Source organism: Poecilia mexicana, unplaced genomic scaffold (genome assembly GCF_051168715.1).
Source record: "Poecilia mexicana isolate PSO_F unplaced genomic scaffold, ASM5116871v1 scaffold_2, whole genome shotgun sequence".
In the NCBI taxonomy this organism is placed as follows: Eukaryota; Metazoa; Chordata; class Actinopteri; order Cyprinodontiformes; family Poeciliidae; genus Poecilia; species Poecilia mexicana.
The window spans coordinates 47,627,084-47,645,463 of record NW_028263371.1 but is presented as its reverse complement, the minus strand read 5'-3'; the positions used below and the strand labels follow the sequence as shown (position 1 = coordinate 47,645,463).

Genomic DNA, 18,380 nt, shown 5'->3' with positions numbered 1-18,380 from the left:
GTCCTTAAGTCATCTGTCAGGACGGTCAAATGCAGTTGCACCACAATTCACTTAAATAATCTAAATAAACAAAACAACCAAACAGTGAATTTCTTACCTTTCTGCTGGAGAGATTGGTCTAAACAGATGACTCAAACTCTTTTGAAAAAAAGAACAAAAACAAAGATGTCCTGGTAAGAATAACGGTACTTTTTTGTGTATTCCTCCCTGGCGCACAAACCCCCAATTCAACGAAGCAGGTTTTTTTTTTTTTTTAACTCACGAAGCTGCCCGGTAAGATCCGCGGAGAGGAGAGGGAGCGAGGGAGGGTGAAAGAGGGTGGAGCTGGGCTGGAGGGATGGAGATGAATGGGAGTGGTGGGTTTATTGGGAGCTGTCAGGGTGGGTAGATGGTGGATGAATGTCTTCCAGGGCTGGACGAAAATAGCAACTAATAGAGAGTGGCGTGACGTACTACCTCACCGGAAAAGCTTTCCAATATTATGTTGGCAGTGGTTGAAACCTTTGCCAGGTTACGTCTCAGGCCTGATTAACGATATTGCGCCGCTGGTTCACGTTTTTTCTCTCCTGGTGAAGACGCTTTTACTCACACGTAATTCTTTTACAAAGAGGACTTTGGCTCTTTAGTTCACTTTAAACTTCTGGGATGTTTTTGTTCTTTAGTAAGCAGCAACACATGAGCAAATCTTGCTAAAAACATCTGATGCTGCATTTTAATTCACCAAAACGTAACAAAAATCATCGACAATGTCAATATAAGCTCCACAGACAGCCGTGGTTTTAATGAGAGTCGGTATAGCAAGTCATTTGGAGATCTCAAGTTACTCAACTCTCAAGTCTAGTCAAGACATCCGTGTCCAAACGCAAGATATGCAAGTCGAAAGTAATGAAATCCAAGTCCCAAATCACGGCATGCAAATTTCAAATCCGTTTCAAATAAAAAAAATAAAATAAAATAAAACATTTTAAAAAAATCCTAAAATAAAGACAAGGAAGTCTGAAGAGAAGTCCTGCATGTCAAAGGTCATTATAGAGGTCAGGGGTCATGAACATCTCATCTTAAGATTCAGAATGTCAGCCTTAGTGATCGGCTACTTAAGAAAATAAACCTCTAGAGCATGTTTCGTTATTAAAGACAACCTGAGATTAGTTTAAGTACATTTTTGCTGAAAAAGAATTATCAGTTAATTTACATTATATTTTGCTTCTTTAACTTTAGCACAAAAATAAAAATCTCTTAATGTTACATAAGTACAGCCGACATTTATTGTCTATTCTGTCAGTCCAAATGTCAAAGAAGCTGGATGTTGTTGCAACTTCTTCCAAACTGTCTCAACCACATGTTGTACAGGCTGCATTCCCTTTTCTGTCTTTTTCACCATCTTGTAAATTCTGTAAACAAATAAAATGACATATAGTGAAGTATGATAGTTCCCCAAATGGCTGTTTTTGTTTCTTTTCTGGATGTGGAGTTTGATTTAGATTTGCGTAATCTGACAGTAAAACTGTAACGTTTAGGCTGTTTGAATGTTTAAATGTGTTAGGTATGAATCACCTCCAGATTAAGTCATTAGTTATGATGTTTAAAGTTTAAGCTGGTTGAAAAACATTTAATTTTTAAGCAGATTTGTCGACGCTGTCCAAGGTGCTGAAGTTGACATCATCTTTGAAATCTCTGGTTTTATGATGACAGTCTCTCAAACTTACTAGTCTAAACAATGTGATGGCTCGAAATTTCCACTTTCTTTGTGAGAAATGGAACATTTAATTGAAAGAAAATGTTTCAGGGTGGTTTTCACATCCTGAATAAAATGACTCTACCTGTTTGCACGCTCTCTGTGGAACAATGGGAGAGACAATGTTGGTTGTTTTCACTCAGAGCTGCATCACTGAGGCGTCCAGCCCACCTGTATGTAATGGTGTTTAAATATGGGTTGGAAATGGTTCCTTAATGCCATTATTAAGAAATAATTTGGTGTGCATTTACGTTTTCCCTCTTGTTTGGTCCCATGGAGTGAGTTGGACTGGGTTTGGTTTCAGGATATCAGAATAAACAAGAAGTAGGAAAGACGAAAACATGGTTAAAATGTGAATTTAGAGAGTGTGATGGATAGTTCATCCAACAAAAGGTCATAAAATAGACTGTTTTTGTAGGAAGGTTTGATTTATTTCATCCAGGATTCAAACAGTTTAGCAGATTATTTTTAGCATGGAAACTATATTAGATGTAATTAAATATCCCAGCTTTGAATATTCGACATATTTTGAGTTAAAAACTGTGATGTTTACTGTACCTCTATTTGCCCACTGATAGTTTGTCTTTACTCACCAAATCAGACTAATAGATAAACATACATATTTAGCTTATAATCAGTTTTCTGCTCTCTATGATTCAACAGAGACTGAAGATCTTGATACAATCTTTATAGTAAATAACTTCAACCCCATAAGTGAATACAATTTTTTGGGTGGGTGTGTTTATTTTCTTTTTCCGCTGTTAGTTATCCATTACTCATCTGACAGGTAGAGATAAATTAAGTGGCTGTTGACATGTTGGTCCTGTAATTTCCTGTCTTTGCAGCTGACAGTCGGTCAGACAGAGGCCACCTCTAATTGGAGGGTTTTCCACAAATGCACCTCGGAAACATTTCCACAGTGTTGCTGGTAGAGACAGGAAGGAAGAAGGAGTCATAAAGAGATTATCATTCAATATCCACAAACAAACCTCTAAAAACATCAACAACAATTAAACATAAGCTACATCATATGCAGAGATGCACTGCGTAAAGAAATAAGGATAATTGTGATTATAATGAACCAGACTGCTCCCTCTGTAGATCTTTATTGCCACCTAGTGGTTCCTGCAAACATCAGAAGGGATATTAGGAAAATTAGAAAGTCTTAAGGAAACAAAATGGTAATAAAATTTAAGAACATCCTCATAAGTTATTTTTTGTAATGACTGAAAACTTAACTTTTGCAAACAATATTCAATCAGTTTGAAATGCTTCTACTTCAAATCTGTCTGCATGATTACTTTGAAATGACTTTTTGATTTATAAAGTGCATTTAGATGACAAGTGTTGTGAATTTGTGCTGTAAAAATAAACTGAATTTAATTCAAATGCGATACTTACTGGACTTAAAGAACAAAGGAAAGTCATCATGTCACGAGATACAGTCTCCATTTCTTTCAAATGACTTTAAATTTAAAGTCTCAGTAGAAATATAACTGTTAATACAGTTTTATTTCATATTTGCTGAAGATAAAGAAAATAAATGTTCAAAAACTAAATTGATGGATGATCATTATCTTCTGAGAAAACAAAAGACGCTGTTAGTGTTAAGCAGGACTAAAATCTGTGAAAATGATGGCGTTTTGCATGACCTAAAAAGTCTAGTTTGCTGTCTAACCCTACAGGACTTGCACCAAACTTTAGCTTTGAAAATGTGAAAAAAATAAAAAAATCTGGAAACTTTATTTATTTATTTATTTTTATTTTTTTACCACAAGGAGAATGTGTTAACCTTCACTAATTGATGTTTATTTTATTCAGTGCAGAAACTGGAATCTGAAACTGGAACCAACAGTCCAGTTTGTATCCTCTGTTTTCTGTAACATGCTGCCACCTACTGGCCAATCTGATGCATCACAAACAGGACAAGCGTTCCAGTTGAAAGCTCAATAATTCAGAGTTTTGCTTTCAATTCAAAACAAGGTCTTTAAGCAGAAAAATTAGATATTCTTCTTTTGGTTTGGTTTGACGTGGGTTGTTTTTTAAGATATGTGTTATTATCTCCATGTTTTCAGACATAGTTATTAAGCCGATATCCACTGCTAGAAAGGGAGCAAAGCGAGGGTGCATGATTGTCCTTCAGGGCCTCAGGGGGCCTGTAGAGAGGAGCAGGGGGTTTAGGTTGTTGAAGGGAGGTGGAGGAGCTGAAGGTTGATGTGTCTGCGCACGGAGGCGACCCTGCGACCTTTCTCTGCTGCTCCAGCACAGCACCAGCCCACCGGTCACGCTGAGGAAGGACGAGGCGTAGCCGAGATACACAGCCAAGCCGATCTCGTACTTCATCCCGCTGAGAAGAAAGGGATCGTAAAAATCCATGATCACGTCATTGGTGGTCCAGGAAACGGTGACGAGGCAGAGGAGGCCAGCGCAGAGGAAACCGACCCCGCCGCTGAGGACCAGGGGGGATTTGACCACTGAACGTTGAGCAAAGTGGGTGCACTTCATCCCCATTACAGCGACCAGAGATGCCAAGACGGAGGAGATGCAGGAGAGCACCATGAGAGCCCGAGCAGCCTACAGGAAAGAAAAACAAAGTCTAATAAAGCAGACACTGTCATCTTGTATTTCACATTTTTTCTCACCCACATTTCACATTTAAAGTTACCATTTTCCTAAGTAGTGACACCAAAATATAATAACAGAGGTTATTTATTTGATGCAGTGTGATTCATCTTAGTTAAGTGACAGTTTATTCTGCGTTTTCTAACACTGACATGGAGCTAATGAATCGATCTTTGGAGCAAAAACAACAAATCAGTTGTTCATTCAAGAGCCATCTTTAATGTCTAAACAAAGCACTGCTACCTAAAATCAGGTGTGTCTTCAGATCTTCACTCATTTTAGCAGAAGAAAAAGAAAAGACACACTTGGGAACTAATTACTCCAAACAATAGACATGTAACAGCCTCATTATGCAGGTTTTTGGTGTTTTTTTTTTTAAATTTAATTTATGCTTATTTTGCTTGAAAGACTCAAAGTAAATTAACTGAATGTGAAATTGGGGGAATTTTTTTAGCTCATATTTTCTGAAAGTAGTTGTGCTGTTTGACTTTTAATATGCACCAATAAACATAAAAATAATAATAGATTTAATTTGGAAGTGTTTTTCTTTGCACTCGAAGGCATTGTACAAAATATACAAAGTCTGAATGTAAAATATTTCCCTTTCTCCGTTTAAAACATTGAATATGGAAAGTATTCTTGTAAGTGCATTAAATTAATACATTTTCTGAAAAGTCTACATTATGACAATGTGAATTTTTCTTATTTTTGCAAAGTATTAAAAATATATGAAAAATATTGTCTTGCATTTAGCAAGTAGAAATAATTTACCGATCTAAAACAAGAGAAGTTGAGGTTATTTCCGTCTTTTTGGTGAAGAGCACCAGTTCTTTATGGAGAAAAACATCCACACATGATGCTGCCACCACCAGACTTCACAGTTGAAATCTGACGCAACTCCATTTTTGTTTACATTTTGTGAAGAAGGAAGCTGCACTCATGTCTTTTTCTGAGGATTTCATGTCGCTTCCATCAGTGGTTCTTAGTAAAGCGCCACCACAGGTGAGGTTTTTTTTTAATAAGTTTGCTTTGTTTTGACACAGTGTGGTATGAAAGCGAACCGCACCAGCTGAAAAATGCAACAAAGGTTGCAATTTTTGTCCCCAATCGAAAACAGTCGACAAAGCTGACTAACCGCCCAGACAAACGAACTTTAGTTCCGGTTCGTTTGGGGACGTATGAATCAAATTCTGAACAGATTGCGGTTCAGGTGAAGTGAACTCTGGCGCCGTTCGAAAGCATATGCGGATACAAGCGGACCGGAAACCGCTCCAGAAGCAGGAAACAAACTGTAGTTTCTGGGTAACTAAAGAAAACAAATGCGCACGTCTAGCTCCAAAGGGAGAAACATTTAACCAGAGTTAAAAGAGAAATCCTACAACCGCTAAAATGTGACGCTAAAATGTGACGCTACGCCATTTTTGTTTACACTTTGTGAAGAAGGAAATTGCGCTGGTCTTCTTTGGAGGTTTTTGTGTTGTTTCCTTCAGTGTTTTTTCGTGCAGTGCCCCCACAGGTGAAGGGTGGAACAGGTTTTTCAAAGGGTTTGGATTGTTTGACACAACGCAGTGTGAAAGCAAACCATCTGAAAACGTAATAATTGTTGCAACTTTTGTCCCCAATCAAACAGAGTCTATTTGATGTGAAAACTCTCTTAATTTCAGACAGAGGAGGAAAAAAGTGGTTGTCTTTTTAATATACGTCTTTGGTTCTCACAGTAAATCTTACCTACCAAGTGTTTTTAGTCCAGTTTATAGTGCCAATATCTTAGTACACTTGGGATAAGAGAAAACTAATGTACAATTAGTATGTAAGCATGTATTTCTCAGCAAGATATAGGAGCTTGTGTTAATGGTAGATTATTTTACTACAATATGGGAAACACATCTTGTTATAAGTAAAATAATCTACAAATGGAACTAGTACGTTTTTGTCCACATTAAGGAATTATTGACTTAAAAGAAGCTCATATATTTTGCTGAGAAATTACTTGTACATTAGTTTTCTCTTATTTCAAGTGTACTAAGGTATTTGCACTAAAAACTGGACTGAAAGTACTTGGTAAGATTTAGTGTCTTTGCAGTGATCAGGCATGTGGATAAAGCTTCGGTACCTGCAGGTCAGGGGGCAGCGCCAGCAGAGATCGATACAGCTCACACTGGTAAATGCCCGTGCTGTGCCAGGCGCACTCCATCCACAGGCCTTTCATGTAGGCGGTGGCTGTCATGATGTTGGATCCCATGTAGGCTGTGCTGCGCCAGTGAGGGAGCAAAGTTGTGACAATGGTTCCTGCAAAGCCCAAAAGTCCTAGAAAGAAGCCAAGGAGCTGGCCCGCCATGCTGGCCATGATCGAAGCGCTGGAACTGAACAGTAAAAAGGTGAGCAGTTAAAATCACTCAGTAGGAAGACATGTATGCCACTGCAGGTGATGATTATTTCACAAATGTGCAAAAACCACCCAACAAAAATAAGACACACTCACAAGATTACTTACAGTTCCCAGGGCTGAAATTCAGTCAGGATTACTCCTCTTATCGTCCCCGGAGCAGCAGCATGTTCCTCCCAGCTTACCAGCGGTCACGGAGCCTGAGCCATTCCTCAAGTGTCTCTTCTGAACGTGCGCAGAAATAGCTGTGGAAAGTTTCAGCGCTCCGGCGTCGTAGGTCTCTGGTGAGTGGCAGGTGGCTGCGTGTGTGACTAATGAGAGCAGTGTTCAGCTTCACCTGGTAAACGCTCTCTCCTCTGGAGGGGCAAAACCACAGCAGTCTATTTGTTAAGCTCTTCGCCACACCTCAGGAAAAAGACAAAATTAAACATTTACAGAAACCCACCTGAGCTGAGAGCGCAACTTTAAGTCGGTGAAATGATTTCACTGCTCTGCAGGACGTTTGAAGGTGAGGGGCTGCAGACAGATTCTGGCTGCTGGGTCCAGAACTGTTATAATAGAGAAAGCACAGAAATTGGTTTAATTTTGGGGTCAGGTTGGATTATTTCCAGGGATTGCACTGTCTGAAACCCTGTTACACATTTACAAACAGAGAAGTAAAAATAATACAACTTGTAGCTCCAGGCTACCTTAAACTGTCAATAAGCTCTAATGATTTACTTTTGTTCCTCTTAAATGTTTTTAGCAAAATATGACAAGGAAAGTGCATGTTTATTTGAGTAATATTGATAGAAAACTGCGTTTAATCTCCAAATAAAAGGAAACTAGAACAAATTCATTGTTCTGACTTCCTCAGAGAACAAAGGCTCTTTGCAAAGCCTGGTTATTTTTTCTGTGTTAGACCTGGCACTGCTTGGATCACATAAAATCTCAGTGACACAAGCCCTTTTGTTCTTACTTAATGATCGACTACACTGAAGGCATGAAAGGAAATCATCAGGAACAAAAGCTAAGCTGTGACAAGAATCTTGTCTCACTTTCGCACCACGAGTTCAGCCCAGTTTAACCACATAACAGTTCCCTGCCAGAGTGTTTGTATTAATTCAACTTACCCACATTTAGACAAGTCCCAATCACAAACTTTATTAATGTGAAATGGAAAGAAAATACCGGATTTTTGGAAAAAATAAAAAAATAAATCTGAAAAGTTTGGTGTGCGCTTATCTTCAGCCCCTTTTACTCTGAAATCCATGAATGCATTCCAGTGATGTCACCTGCTTTCACCTAATTAATAAATTGAGTCCAGCTGCATGTTTTTTTACGTTTTTTTTTTTAGAGATCAGTGAACAAACAGCATCACAAAAACAAAGGAATCACAACAGAAAAGTCAGAAACAAAACCAAAAAGCTTAAAATAAAACCTTTTGGCCACCAATCCAACGCTGCACATTACCCTAAACATACAATCCTCATGTTGAAACCATGGCAGTGGCAGAGTTATGCTGTGGTAATCCTCTCTTCAGGGGAGGATAGATAAGAAAATTAAAAACAAACATGTTTTAAGCAAAAATTCACAAGACACACACGCACACACACACACACACACACACGCACACACACACACACACACACACACACACACGCACACACACACACACACACACACACACCTTAATCAGTTTTATATAGAAAGAAACTGATTTGAAAAAATGTAATTTTGTCTGATTTTGTTATTTTTTGTTAGTCATATAAATTATTGTCATTCTGTTCCTTAAAATACCAAAACTTCCTAAACACTTTATATTTTGGTCCGCCTGATGATGTCATTTTTCTTTTTGTTACTCAGAACTTGAGTAGACTTTTTACCAAATCTCACATGAGTAATTTCTTGGATGGCTACTTTTTACTTTTAAAAAGGTCATATTTAAATGGGTACAGATGATTGAGTCACCCTAAAATGTTTGAAATGACAGTTAGCACTAGCTACGCTCTGATTGTGACATCTTAGTTGTCAAGCAACATATCCATTTGCCAGAGTTGCAGGACTGTCAGCAGCGTGACAGGCCAGTTTTAGATATCATCAGCTTGATCACTGACATTATGTCCATCAGTGTCGGAGACATCATGTAAGAGATGGCCTGAGAGACGGGCCCAAGCAGATAAAAAGCGCCAATGTCACATTTGGAGAGAAGTGTTGCCATGCAGCGGCACACTGAAGAGATATTGTCCTCACTTCTTCTTGGAGATTAAGAGCATCCGACAAGACCGTGATTCACAACTTTAAAAAGTACAAACCACACAGTCAGCAGCAGAGCAGAGCAGCATGAGGTGCAGAAAGTTTACCTGATTGAATTTATGTGCGGCATAAGGAGCCAGATGAGGTCTTCTTCCTGCTGTTCATCCTTCTTTCTTCGTCTGTGTCCCGAGCGTAGACTACCGTGACATCCTGTTGCCGTACAAAAGCATTTTCTCAGCCCTTCCCCTGGGTCGCTCGTGGAGCATTCGGCTGTCTGTGTGATCCCTGCGGCGGAGGGATCATCCTCTCCAAGGTCTGCCCGTGGGAGACGCCATTTCAAAGTGGAACACTTAATAGTCTTAGTTAAACAGAATAATCCTGTGATTAGCAGCTGAGCATGTAGTGGGTTTGCTTCTCTCAGCGCTTGAGGGTGACACTGCAACGCTACTGCGATGATGTGGACAGGCAATATAAGGGTTTAAATGACTGGAAAGCTGCACTTTATTCACACCTGATCAACAAACACACTACTCAAGATAAATTAAGTCAAGATCCTTTCATTTAGTACGTTTCAGATTCTTTAAAAGTTGTGATTTTCTGTGTTACAGCTATTGTTTTGAAACCAACACTTAGGAATGTCAGTTTAATAATTGACTTTAAAAGTCAAAATTATGACATTGACTTTTAAAATTGATTCTAAAAGTCATATTCATGATTTTTAGAATCATGAATATGACTTTGAAATTCATCGTTATGACTATCAGAATAAAAATGATGCGCTTTTAATCTCATAGATTGGACTGTGATTCTCCTAATTATGATTTTAATTGTCGAAATAATAACGCTGAATATCATAAACTAAAACGGATTAGGCCCTTACAAAAAAAGAATGAATTCTGACTCAAATCTAGAATTTCAGATATTTTTTCTCAGAATTCAGATTTTTTTTCCCCCCCAAAAGTTTTTAGAATTATAACTTTAATCTTAAAATTCAGACTCAAATCTAGGAAATTATATTTGATTTTTCTCAGAATTGTGACTTTTTCTTTGATCTCAGAATTTTGACTTTTGTATTTAGAATTGTGACAGAATTCTGATGTTTTTTGAAGAATTGTGACACAATTCTGATGTATTTTTTAGAATTCTGACTCAAATCTAGAATTTCTCATATTTCTTTCTAAGAATTTTGACTTTTTTCTCAAAATTTTGAATCTAATCTCAGAATTTTGATTATTTTTAGAATTCCAAGTTCAATCTCAAAATTCAGAATCAAAATCTAGAAATTCAGATTCTCTTTTTTTTCCCTCATAATTTTTTATATTTAGAATTCTGACTTTAATCCCAGAATTTTGACTTTAATCTCAAAAAAGGGAACAAACATATGTAAAAACATTACTTGAATCTGACATGTTCCTCTTGAATTAGCTTTGCTTCACAATTTGCATTTGCCTCCACAGGTGTGCTTATCTGTGTAAAAGTTAGAATTTTGAGACTGAAGTCAGGATTGTGATATCAGAAATATGAGATTAAAATCAAAATTTTTGTGTGTTTTCTGGCACTAATGTTCCTCTATAAAGTATGACTTTGAATCTAGTAGCTTTAATCTCATAATCATGACTTTAAATTATGAAATATGTTGCCTTTTTCTGTAAAATGACAAACCTTCCTAATAAATTTGCTTATATAACTAAATATTTTTGTTTGTTGTTAGTTTATATAAGAGTACAGAGGTTTCATTTCTGCCCTAAATGTTTTTTATTTGTCCTAGTTGCCGCAAAGATTAAAGTCAGCCATTTTCGCGCCGTTGTGCTGAGATGTATCATTAGATAGCAACTTTAATACTCAGCTGACTATTTTTTTTTTGCTGTTTCATATTTTATTTGAAATTTTTTAGCAAACAGGTCAGATTATTTTAAATATTAACAGTGTATTCTGTTAAGTACGATAGTCACTACGAGACTTAATCAACACGTAAAGTGAACAATTTTGAATGTAATGTAAAAAGGTCAGTTTTGTTAGCATTGTTAGCTTATTTTAATTACAGAGCTATTGTGTTGCTAGCTTTCTTTCAACGTCGTCAAACTCGGTAGCTTGAATTTTATCAACTTGTTTAAATACAGTAAGGTTATCAGGAATGATAAAGGTGAGAAAAACAACCAACAATACTAGGAAGTACTCATGGACACGCAAGTCTCATCATTTGAAGACTCCCCAGCGGCCTCGGCCCGTCAGAACCGTCATGACCCGCAGCCAGTGCACCTCCGCCGCGGGCTTCTTCAACGGACTCCCCGCTGAGGTGTTCCACATGATCCTGGATCAAATGTCCGGTGCGTGTAGAGCGCTAAACCCACAATACTAACACATCCATTAAATTTATAATAGATGTGTGAAATGGCGTTAAATTATTAAAAGAATATCTCACATTTATGAGAACATTCCTGGAAAAGTAGCACGGACAGATATAGCCTACAGGTGCGTCTAATTAAATAGCAATATTGTTGAAAATGTAATTTATGGTAGTAATTTAATTCACGGAGGACACTAATTATACACAGTTTCATTACACTAAATGAAAATATTCACCTGATTAATATTTGTGTTGATTTCTTTATAACTGAGTACTAACTCAGAAAGAAAGATAACAGTATAAATCTAATTTTCATCCAGTGTTAAATATTAAGTCACTTGGCTAATTAAAGCCCCAAGTTCAGTTATTCAAAAGCAAGATATTTAATGCTAAAGTATTATGTTGTGGCGATACTGAAGTAGTTTTTAAGCATCTAAGTCAATTGCTGTTTTATCAAAATAAGTCTAAGTTTTATTATTTGTACATTTTACAAGTTTTACTGAATGATATACAAAAAACTTGCTACGCCTGGTGGTTTGGTGTTAGAGCGGTCATTCATCCAGCAGCCCGTCGTGTTTTTGAGTTAAAACATGTTTAAAGTTGACAGGAAATTTGAAAATATCACTTGATAATCATGTGTTATTGAAAGATTGGAAGAGTAACACCTGAACACCAACTATAAAGTCTTAAAAAATGCAAACATTTAAAAAAGACTTAAATAAATAAGCATTGCTAAGCCTGGCGGGGGCACAAATAAAGCCTGGTGGCCCGCCAGACTTATAATACACTGGGGGAAACCCTGATCTAGCAAATTATTCTCCAGAACGATGTTTTAAAAGTCTTTTTGACTTGTAAAACATAATTTACCAGTGTAAATTTGATCAGCAACATGATGTTTTTTTAACTTGTGTGTGTTTCAGTGGTGGACATCAGCGTGTTCAGCATGGTTTCAAAGGAACTCACCAGTTGCATTGTGAACTACATCTCCTCCCAGGCCTGGAGGAATAAAACCATCATCCAGAGCTTTCACAACCCCACATTGTTAGAACAAAGATCCACGCTGGAGCACTACAGACACCTGGGTAAATTCACTCACTTCCCTCTTTAAGCCAAACTTATTCTTTGTAGCCTCTGTTTTTATTTTTTCAAGTCTTTTGATTGTCACATTTCAGGATTGTTGTTCAAGAGGTGTACCCTGCTGCTACCCACAAAGGACAGGTTAAAGTTCATATTTAGCAAGTTTTCACAGGTAAGGATGAAAAGAGGTAAGATGACACAGTGTAGTTGAATGAGTCATTGTCAGTATTTTAAAATTATTCACAACCTTAATAAAATGCCAGTTTTGTGACAAATAATACATTTAACGACAAAATAACCTGGTTACATATTGTAAGTGTGCACATCCTTGAGTTAATAGTTTGTTGATACATTTTTTACGTCAGTTGCAGCATTTAGTATTTTTCTTTTAGCATTTTCTTGAGGCAGGTGGCACCTCAAAGCGTTTGACGTATTTGCTAGGATGGTGAAAATGAAGTTGGATCTCATTTTTCAACCTCAACAGCAGTCTAAGTTTAAATTAAAACCTGCTAAAGAATTAGGTTTGAGATTTTGGATGATCAAGGATACGAGATTTTCTCACCATCTGAGAGATTTGAAGATCATTTTTAAGGTAGAGTGAGTAAATATTTCCAAGTCAAGATGTGGGATGGTGATAGACTCAATGCTGAAATTAGATTTTATTTTTGCCAACAGATTTGTTGTTTTTTTTGGTTGAATTTTACAGGACAATAGTTACAAATGAAGGGAGAAAACTTTTGAAATGCTTTATGTTGTCATTTCCTAACCTGACATTTTTGAAAAGGATCACAAGTGATGAATGCAAAATTTGAGATTTGTGCCATATGAAAAAGTATTTTATGCTCTAAGAAATATTTCACCTAACCAGACCTGGAGACACAGAATCTCAGAGGTTGAGAACAACCAGCCTGAAAAACAGTTTTTTTCCCCCTGTGGGCTTTTTCTCTTTCCTTCTCATGCTTTTTAATTATTTATTTAAGTCTGAAAGAATGTTTTGCTCTCCAGTCTCAGCTTGCTGTATTTTTGTTTTAGTGGATTCAGAAGAGAGCAACATATCAGTGGCAACTCTTTCTGGTGTTTCTGGCTTTCTGATTCTGTACTTTCAGCCTAAATGTAATATAAACAAATAATTAGCATCTTATATAAAATGATGTTGCATTTTAGATACCCTGCTTCACGTTGGAGCAGTGCCTTGCACCAGACTGCACTGGTTTCTCCCGATACGGCGTCTTCCTCCAGGTCAGTGCCTCGTTTATAAAAGCTGGATATTCTGTAAAAGTTTAAATAAAGAAATAAATGAATTAAAGGAGTTTACGTCTGCGGAGACGGTCTGCTTGTTAAAGTCACATGGTGCTACAGAAATGTTGGAATTTCACATATTTACCCATTTAATAAATAATCCATCTGTCATTTTTGTGCTGTGTCTTATAGCAGCTCAGTCGATAATTTAATGCAAACATGGGGTGATGTGGGTAATAATTGTGTTTTTACACTGATTGCTTCACAGACCCTGATTGCAGGATGGGATGAGCTGGAGTGCCACAGAGTGTTCGGCTTTCTTTGTGAACAAACAAACCTCCTGCTTAAGACCGAAGCTTTACTCACCACAAAACCAGGTGTGTTCCCTTCAGAGTGGAAAATCTGCCAATAAGTGATCAGTTATGTGGGATCAATGGAGAGGAAATCATCATGTAGGACTTCACCCTTCCACTATAAGCTGATGAGCCTCATCTCTAATGTGTGCAGAATATTTACTTTTACCTATATTTAAAAATAATCATAGGGCTATTATGGTTTGTTAATATGCATGGTTCACAAAAACTGCAATGTATTGCTCTTTAAGAGGAAAAACTCAATATAATACTTGGAAAAAAAATCTCAAAACAATAATTTTATTGTTTATCACAGTAATTATTGGGACAATTGATCAGGACAGGCCTTAGCACAGACAAGTATTTGATTTTAATGTGACAAAATCTGAAGTTTCCTTTTAAAAAAAGCAGTAACTGTATTTGCTCTCAGGGCTGAAGCGATACCAGGAGCTGCAGCTTCGTCTGTTCTGCCGTAAAGTTCTGCTGGACCCATGCCAGAACCAGCCAGATGGACAGTTCTGGTTGGTTCAGCTGCTGAAGCCGTGGCCGCTGGTCAGCCAAGCCCACCTACTGTTCATCCTGTTTGGACCTTTGCTGCATGAGGGTGAGGTCACTTTTAGACAGCAGAGCGACTAAAAGTGTTTGGGTGCTGACATTTTCAGGACGTCAGACTCTTTCACGCTCCTGAATGATTAAATGCTGTAAAATAATTTATCCACACTGTGACAGACACTGAATCTGCTGCCATGAATATAATAAGTGCTAAAAACAATTAAAATATTTCCTAATTACTAATGGCTTAGTAAAAGAAATAGAAGATAAAACTATCTCCTCTGTGACTTTTAACTCAAGACGTAAAATCCTGACCTGGGCAGATGTTAGAAGGATGTTGTGGAAACGAGGAGAGCGACCGTTAACGGGTATGATCTGTGGGAGCTAATTTAACGAGGAGAACGACCGTTAACGGGGAGCTAATTTAACTCCGGTAGCTGCCGAGTTAACCCACAGGAGAAACATTACGGATGAAGGTCGTCAGACCAGGTAAATCTCCTCCTGTGAATCCAGCTCAAACGTTCTGCGTGAACTGGAGCACTGACTCCATCCAGAGATAAATAATGTAAAGTTAAAAGGACATTTTGGTATTTTAAGGATGAAAATGACAATAATTCGTATATGTAACGCAAAAATAACAAAATCAGGCAAAAGAAAGTTTTTCCAAATCAGTTTCTTTCAATAAAAGGACTTATGAGACTTGAGCAAAAACTGCAGCTGTGTGACTTTTTGGGTAAAGCATATTTGTTTTTCATTCAGTGGGCAGAAAATCCAGAAATTTTACTCAAGAATAGAAATACTTTATAATAAAATTACTCAAGTCAAAATAAAAAGTACAGCGTAGTAAAATGCTCCTACAAGTACGTAAAATTAAAAAAAAGATACTCAGATGTAATTGAGTGAATGTAACTAGTTACTATCCAGCTCTGAATATATTTAGGTATTCTTTCTAATAGTTCTTCTAATTGTTTGCAATATGCCACAAATCACGAAACAGTTGTGTTTTTGTTATAACATCAGCGATATTAAGAAAAAATTTATTTAATTAAATAGGAAACAATTAGTGAAGTAAATGTAACCAGTAAATACTCGCTCTGGTTGTTGGATAATGCAGCGTCACAGTGCAGAAGGTGTTCTGGTGGTTTCTGTGCCGTGTCATCCGGCCCGTCCGCCCTGCAGGTGTTCTGGGCTGGGAGGATCTGGTGGACCGGGGTCTGCCGCACAGCGCGCTGTGGGATCTGGCCAAGTGCATCCTGATGCTGTCCGGCACGCTGCAAGTCAAAGGCTGGAGCACCGACTCAGTGCTGTCAATCCTGGAGGAGCTCATTGGTATTTTATTTCACTGCTGATTTGAAATTAGACGGCGTTTCAGTGAAGGACCAGCTGGAAAACGCTGACGTGTTTGATTTGCAGTCATCCCCCAGCCGTGGTACTTGGAGAACGTGGCCCGCCTGCTGGTGCTGTGCGGCAGCAGCCTCTGCTACACCTTCCTGGCCAGCAAGGCCCTGAATGGACGACTGGACGAGATCTCCAGGATCATCATTCATATCATCCTGGTGAGAGCACAGATTCATCTGGAGATGAACCAGGACTGGTTCATCATCCGTTTTGTTCGGGACACCTCGCTGCGGTCTTTATTTGTCAGAAGTGTCTGTCCTCTGGCGAAGACAGGACAATGTCAGCCACATTATTTCCACCCACTGGATATTTTCTCTTTCTGTAAACCTGAGAAAATGTACGTGAAAATTTAATATGTTTTTTTTTTACAGATTTTAAAATATTCAGACCTGCCAATCTGGAAGCAATGATTGGCTTATTATTGGTGTCTTAATTTTAGCGTAAATGTTCCTAACTTATCTTATGGATCATTTTATGACAAAGCAACAAAAGTCAAACAGAATAAACAAATTGTAACACAAAACATCTCTTTTGTGTGTCAAAAAGAAAATAATTTAATTCTCTAGTAACATAAACAAACAGTAACAAATTTAGTTTTTCCTTTAAGTTATTGTGTTGGACAATAATGTTGTTTTGAGACCATTTTCAGTAATATGTTGATAATTGGATAATATTGCAAGTTTGCTCTCTCAAGGACTAATAACCTTTAACTTAACACTTGAACAGTAAAACATTTTAAATATCCTAATTAAAACACAACCACAAAATATATTTAAAATATAAAATAATATCCACATTAGTTATGTAAAATATATATGTATATTAATTTATATATGTATAAAAAATCTAGATAAAAATGTATAGACATAAATATTTAAATCATAAAAAGTTATATAAAACTAACCCACACACAACCAAAACCAAAAATAAATATATTATGACATTTGTAAACAAAAATAATACAATATTAATCATTAAAATGGAAATAATGGAGCTCATTTTATTGATCCTGTGAATTAATCGATTGCTTATTGCGGCAGGCTTGTGTGTGCTGCTGAACAGGCGCTAATCGGTCCGTGTCCTGCTGTGTTCGCTCCTCTCCCGGCTCAGGTGTGCGAGAAGGACGGCTACCACATGAGCTGGGCCGTGAAGCTGGTTCAGCAGATCTGCAAGGTGTTCAGCTCGGCGCCGGAGAGGTTCACCTTCATCCAGCACCTGGAGAACATGTTCTCTGAAGTCACCAGAGAGTTCTACGAGTCCTCCGTGGCAGGTGGGTTAAAGCAGCTTAAACAGGAATATATTCCTACTAATATACCAGGAATGTTTTATATTCATATATGTATGTAGGAATATTGAATATTACACCGTTTACACCATTGTTCTAAGTCTAGATTTAGGATAAACAGAAAATTACTCATTATTTACTAAAATAAAATGACAAAAGGTAGAGGAATTGTTTTTAAAAACTTGCTCAGGTGAGACTGTGTGTGTGTGTGTGTGTGTGTGTGTGTGTGTGTGTGTGTGTGTGTGTGTGTGTGTGAGCACTCAGACAGATGACATTTAGCTTCACCTCCTATTTTGCATTATCTCAGTGAAAAGCCATTCAGCTCAGGTTGCACAAGAGCTTCATTTGTCTTTGCCTGGATCCAGCCTTTCTTTTCTGCTTCACTCATGCTAATTCCTAATGGTATAATTGGACGGCCACATTGAAATGGATTTATTCATGTGAATAAGTCAGCCATCTTTAAGCAGAGAAAGCTGATAATAAGGAAAAGTCAGAAAACAAGAGAGATCTAGTCTGCATATACCAGTAAAAAGAAAATAAAAAAGCAGGTTGTTGTAAACTTGAACTTCTACTGACTTTGCTTACAGATTTTTCAAAAATATTTTCTTTTCATTTCTTCTATATGGTGGGAGATGCAGTAATTTTGCCCCAGAAAAAAGCTCCAACACGTCCTAAAAGCATTTAAAAATGTCCAAAACACAATTTTCTGTCTCCAGGGAACAACTTTGAAGACAGAGAGACTTTCCAGACCTTCTGCATCCTCCTGGACTCCAGCGCTCGCTTTCACACTAAACTGCTCCACATGTTCCTTAAATAAGAAGGATTTATAGAAGGCAAAATATGGAAACAAATGTCAATAATGAAGGGGTCGTCTAATTAAAAGAACTGCACTTCAAGCTGTTTAAATGCTTTTGTTAAACAGTTTTGTTATTTATTCAGCTATTAGTGTGTCGAAATTTTACATTGCAGTTCATAAGCTCTGTTGGAAGTGTTATTTTAAGAGTATTTAATATTTATTTGTTAGCATAAAAGGTTTTTTTTGCAGTGTATTTATTTAATTTATCCATCTACCTGTAATAAATATGAACTTATTTAATAAAATCATATTTTCTAATATTTCTTGTTGTTGGCTTGTTTTTATTTATATAAAA

General features: G+C 37.3%; 2 protein-coding genes across 3 annotated transcripts; one reads left to right on the top strand and one right to left on the bottom strand.

Moving 5' to 3' along the window:
* Window positions 1-3,476: 3,476 nt before the first annotated feature.
* On the bottom strand, window positions 3,477-7,279 carry LOC106903719 (claudin-14-like). Its single transcript, XM_014967687.2, is given in 5 exon segments — window positions 3,477-3,910; window positions 3,913-4,309; window positions 6,471-6,720; window positions 6,852-7,099; window positions 7,189-7,279. Coding segments are annotated over 3 exon segments (735 nt in total). The 5' UTR covers window positions 6,705-6,720; window positions 6,852-7,099; window positions 7,189-7,279; the 3' UTR covers window positions 3,477-3,806.
* Window positions 7,161-18,345, top strand: LOC106903725 (F-box only protein 47). Of its 2 annotated transcripts, none has more exons than XM_088001929.1 (10): window positions 7,161-7,251; window positions 12,246-12,407; window positions 12,498-12,574; window positions 13,567-13,641; window positions 13,910-14,018; window positions 14,425-14,598; window positions 15,726-15,875; window positions 15,960-16,102; window positions 17,055-17,214; window positions 17,946-18,345. In XM_088001929.1, the coding sequence occupies exons 1-10, from the start codon at window positions 7,221-7,223 to the stop codon at window positions 18,044-18,046; spliced, it is 1,182 nt and encodes a 393-aa protein (XP_087858055.1). In that variant the 5' UTR covers window positions 7,161-7,220; the 3' UTR covers window positions 18,047-18,345. The 2 variants fall into 2 exon arrangements, with proteins under 2 accessions (XP_087858055.1, XP_014823179.1); XM_014967693.2 differs by lacking the exon at window positions 7,161-7,251 and adding an exon at window positions 10,750-11,305.
* Window positions 18,346-18,380: the final 35 nt, after the last annotated feature.

Bases quoted from the DNA above. Each gene is read 5' to 3' on its own strand.
- LOC106903725 (XM_014967693.2), top strand. From the start codon at position 11,113: ATGATAAAGGTGAGAAAAACAACCAACAATACTAGGAAGTACTCATGG. The intron at 15,876-15,959 runs GTATTTTATTTC...TTTGATTTGCAG, and splicing joins AATCCTGGAGGAGCTCATTG to TCATCCCCCAGCCGTGGTAC. The intron at 16,103-17,054 runs GTGAGAGCACAG...CTCCCGGCTCAG, and splicing joins TCATCATTCATATCATCCTG to GTGTGCGAGAAGGACGGCTA.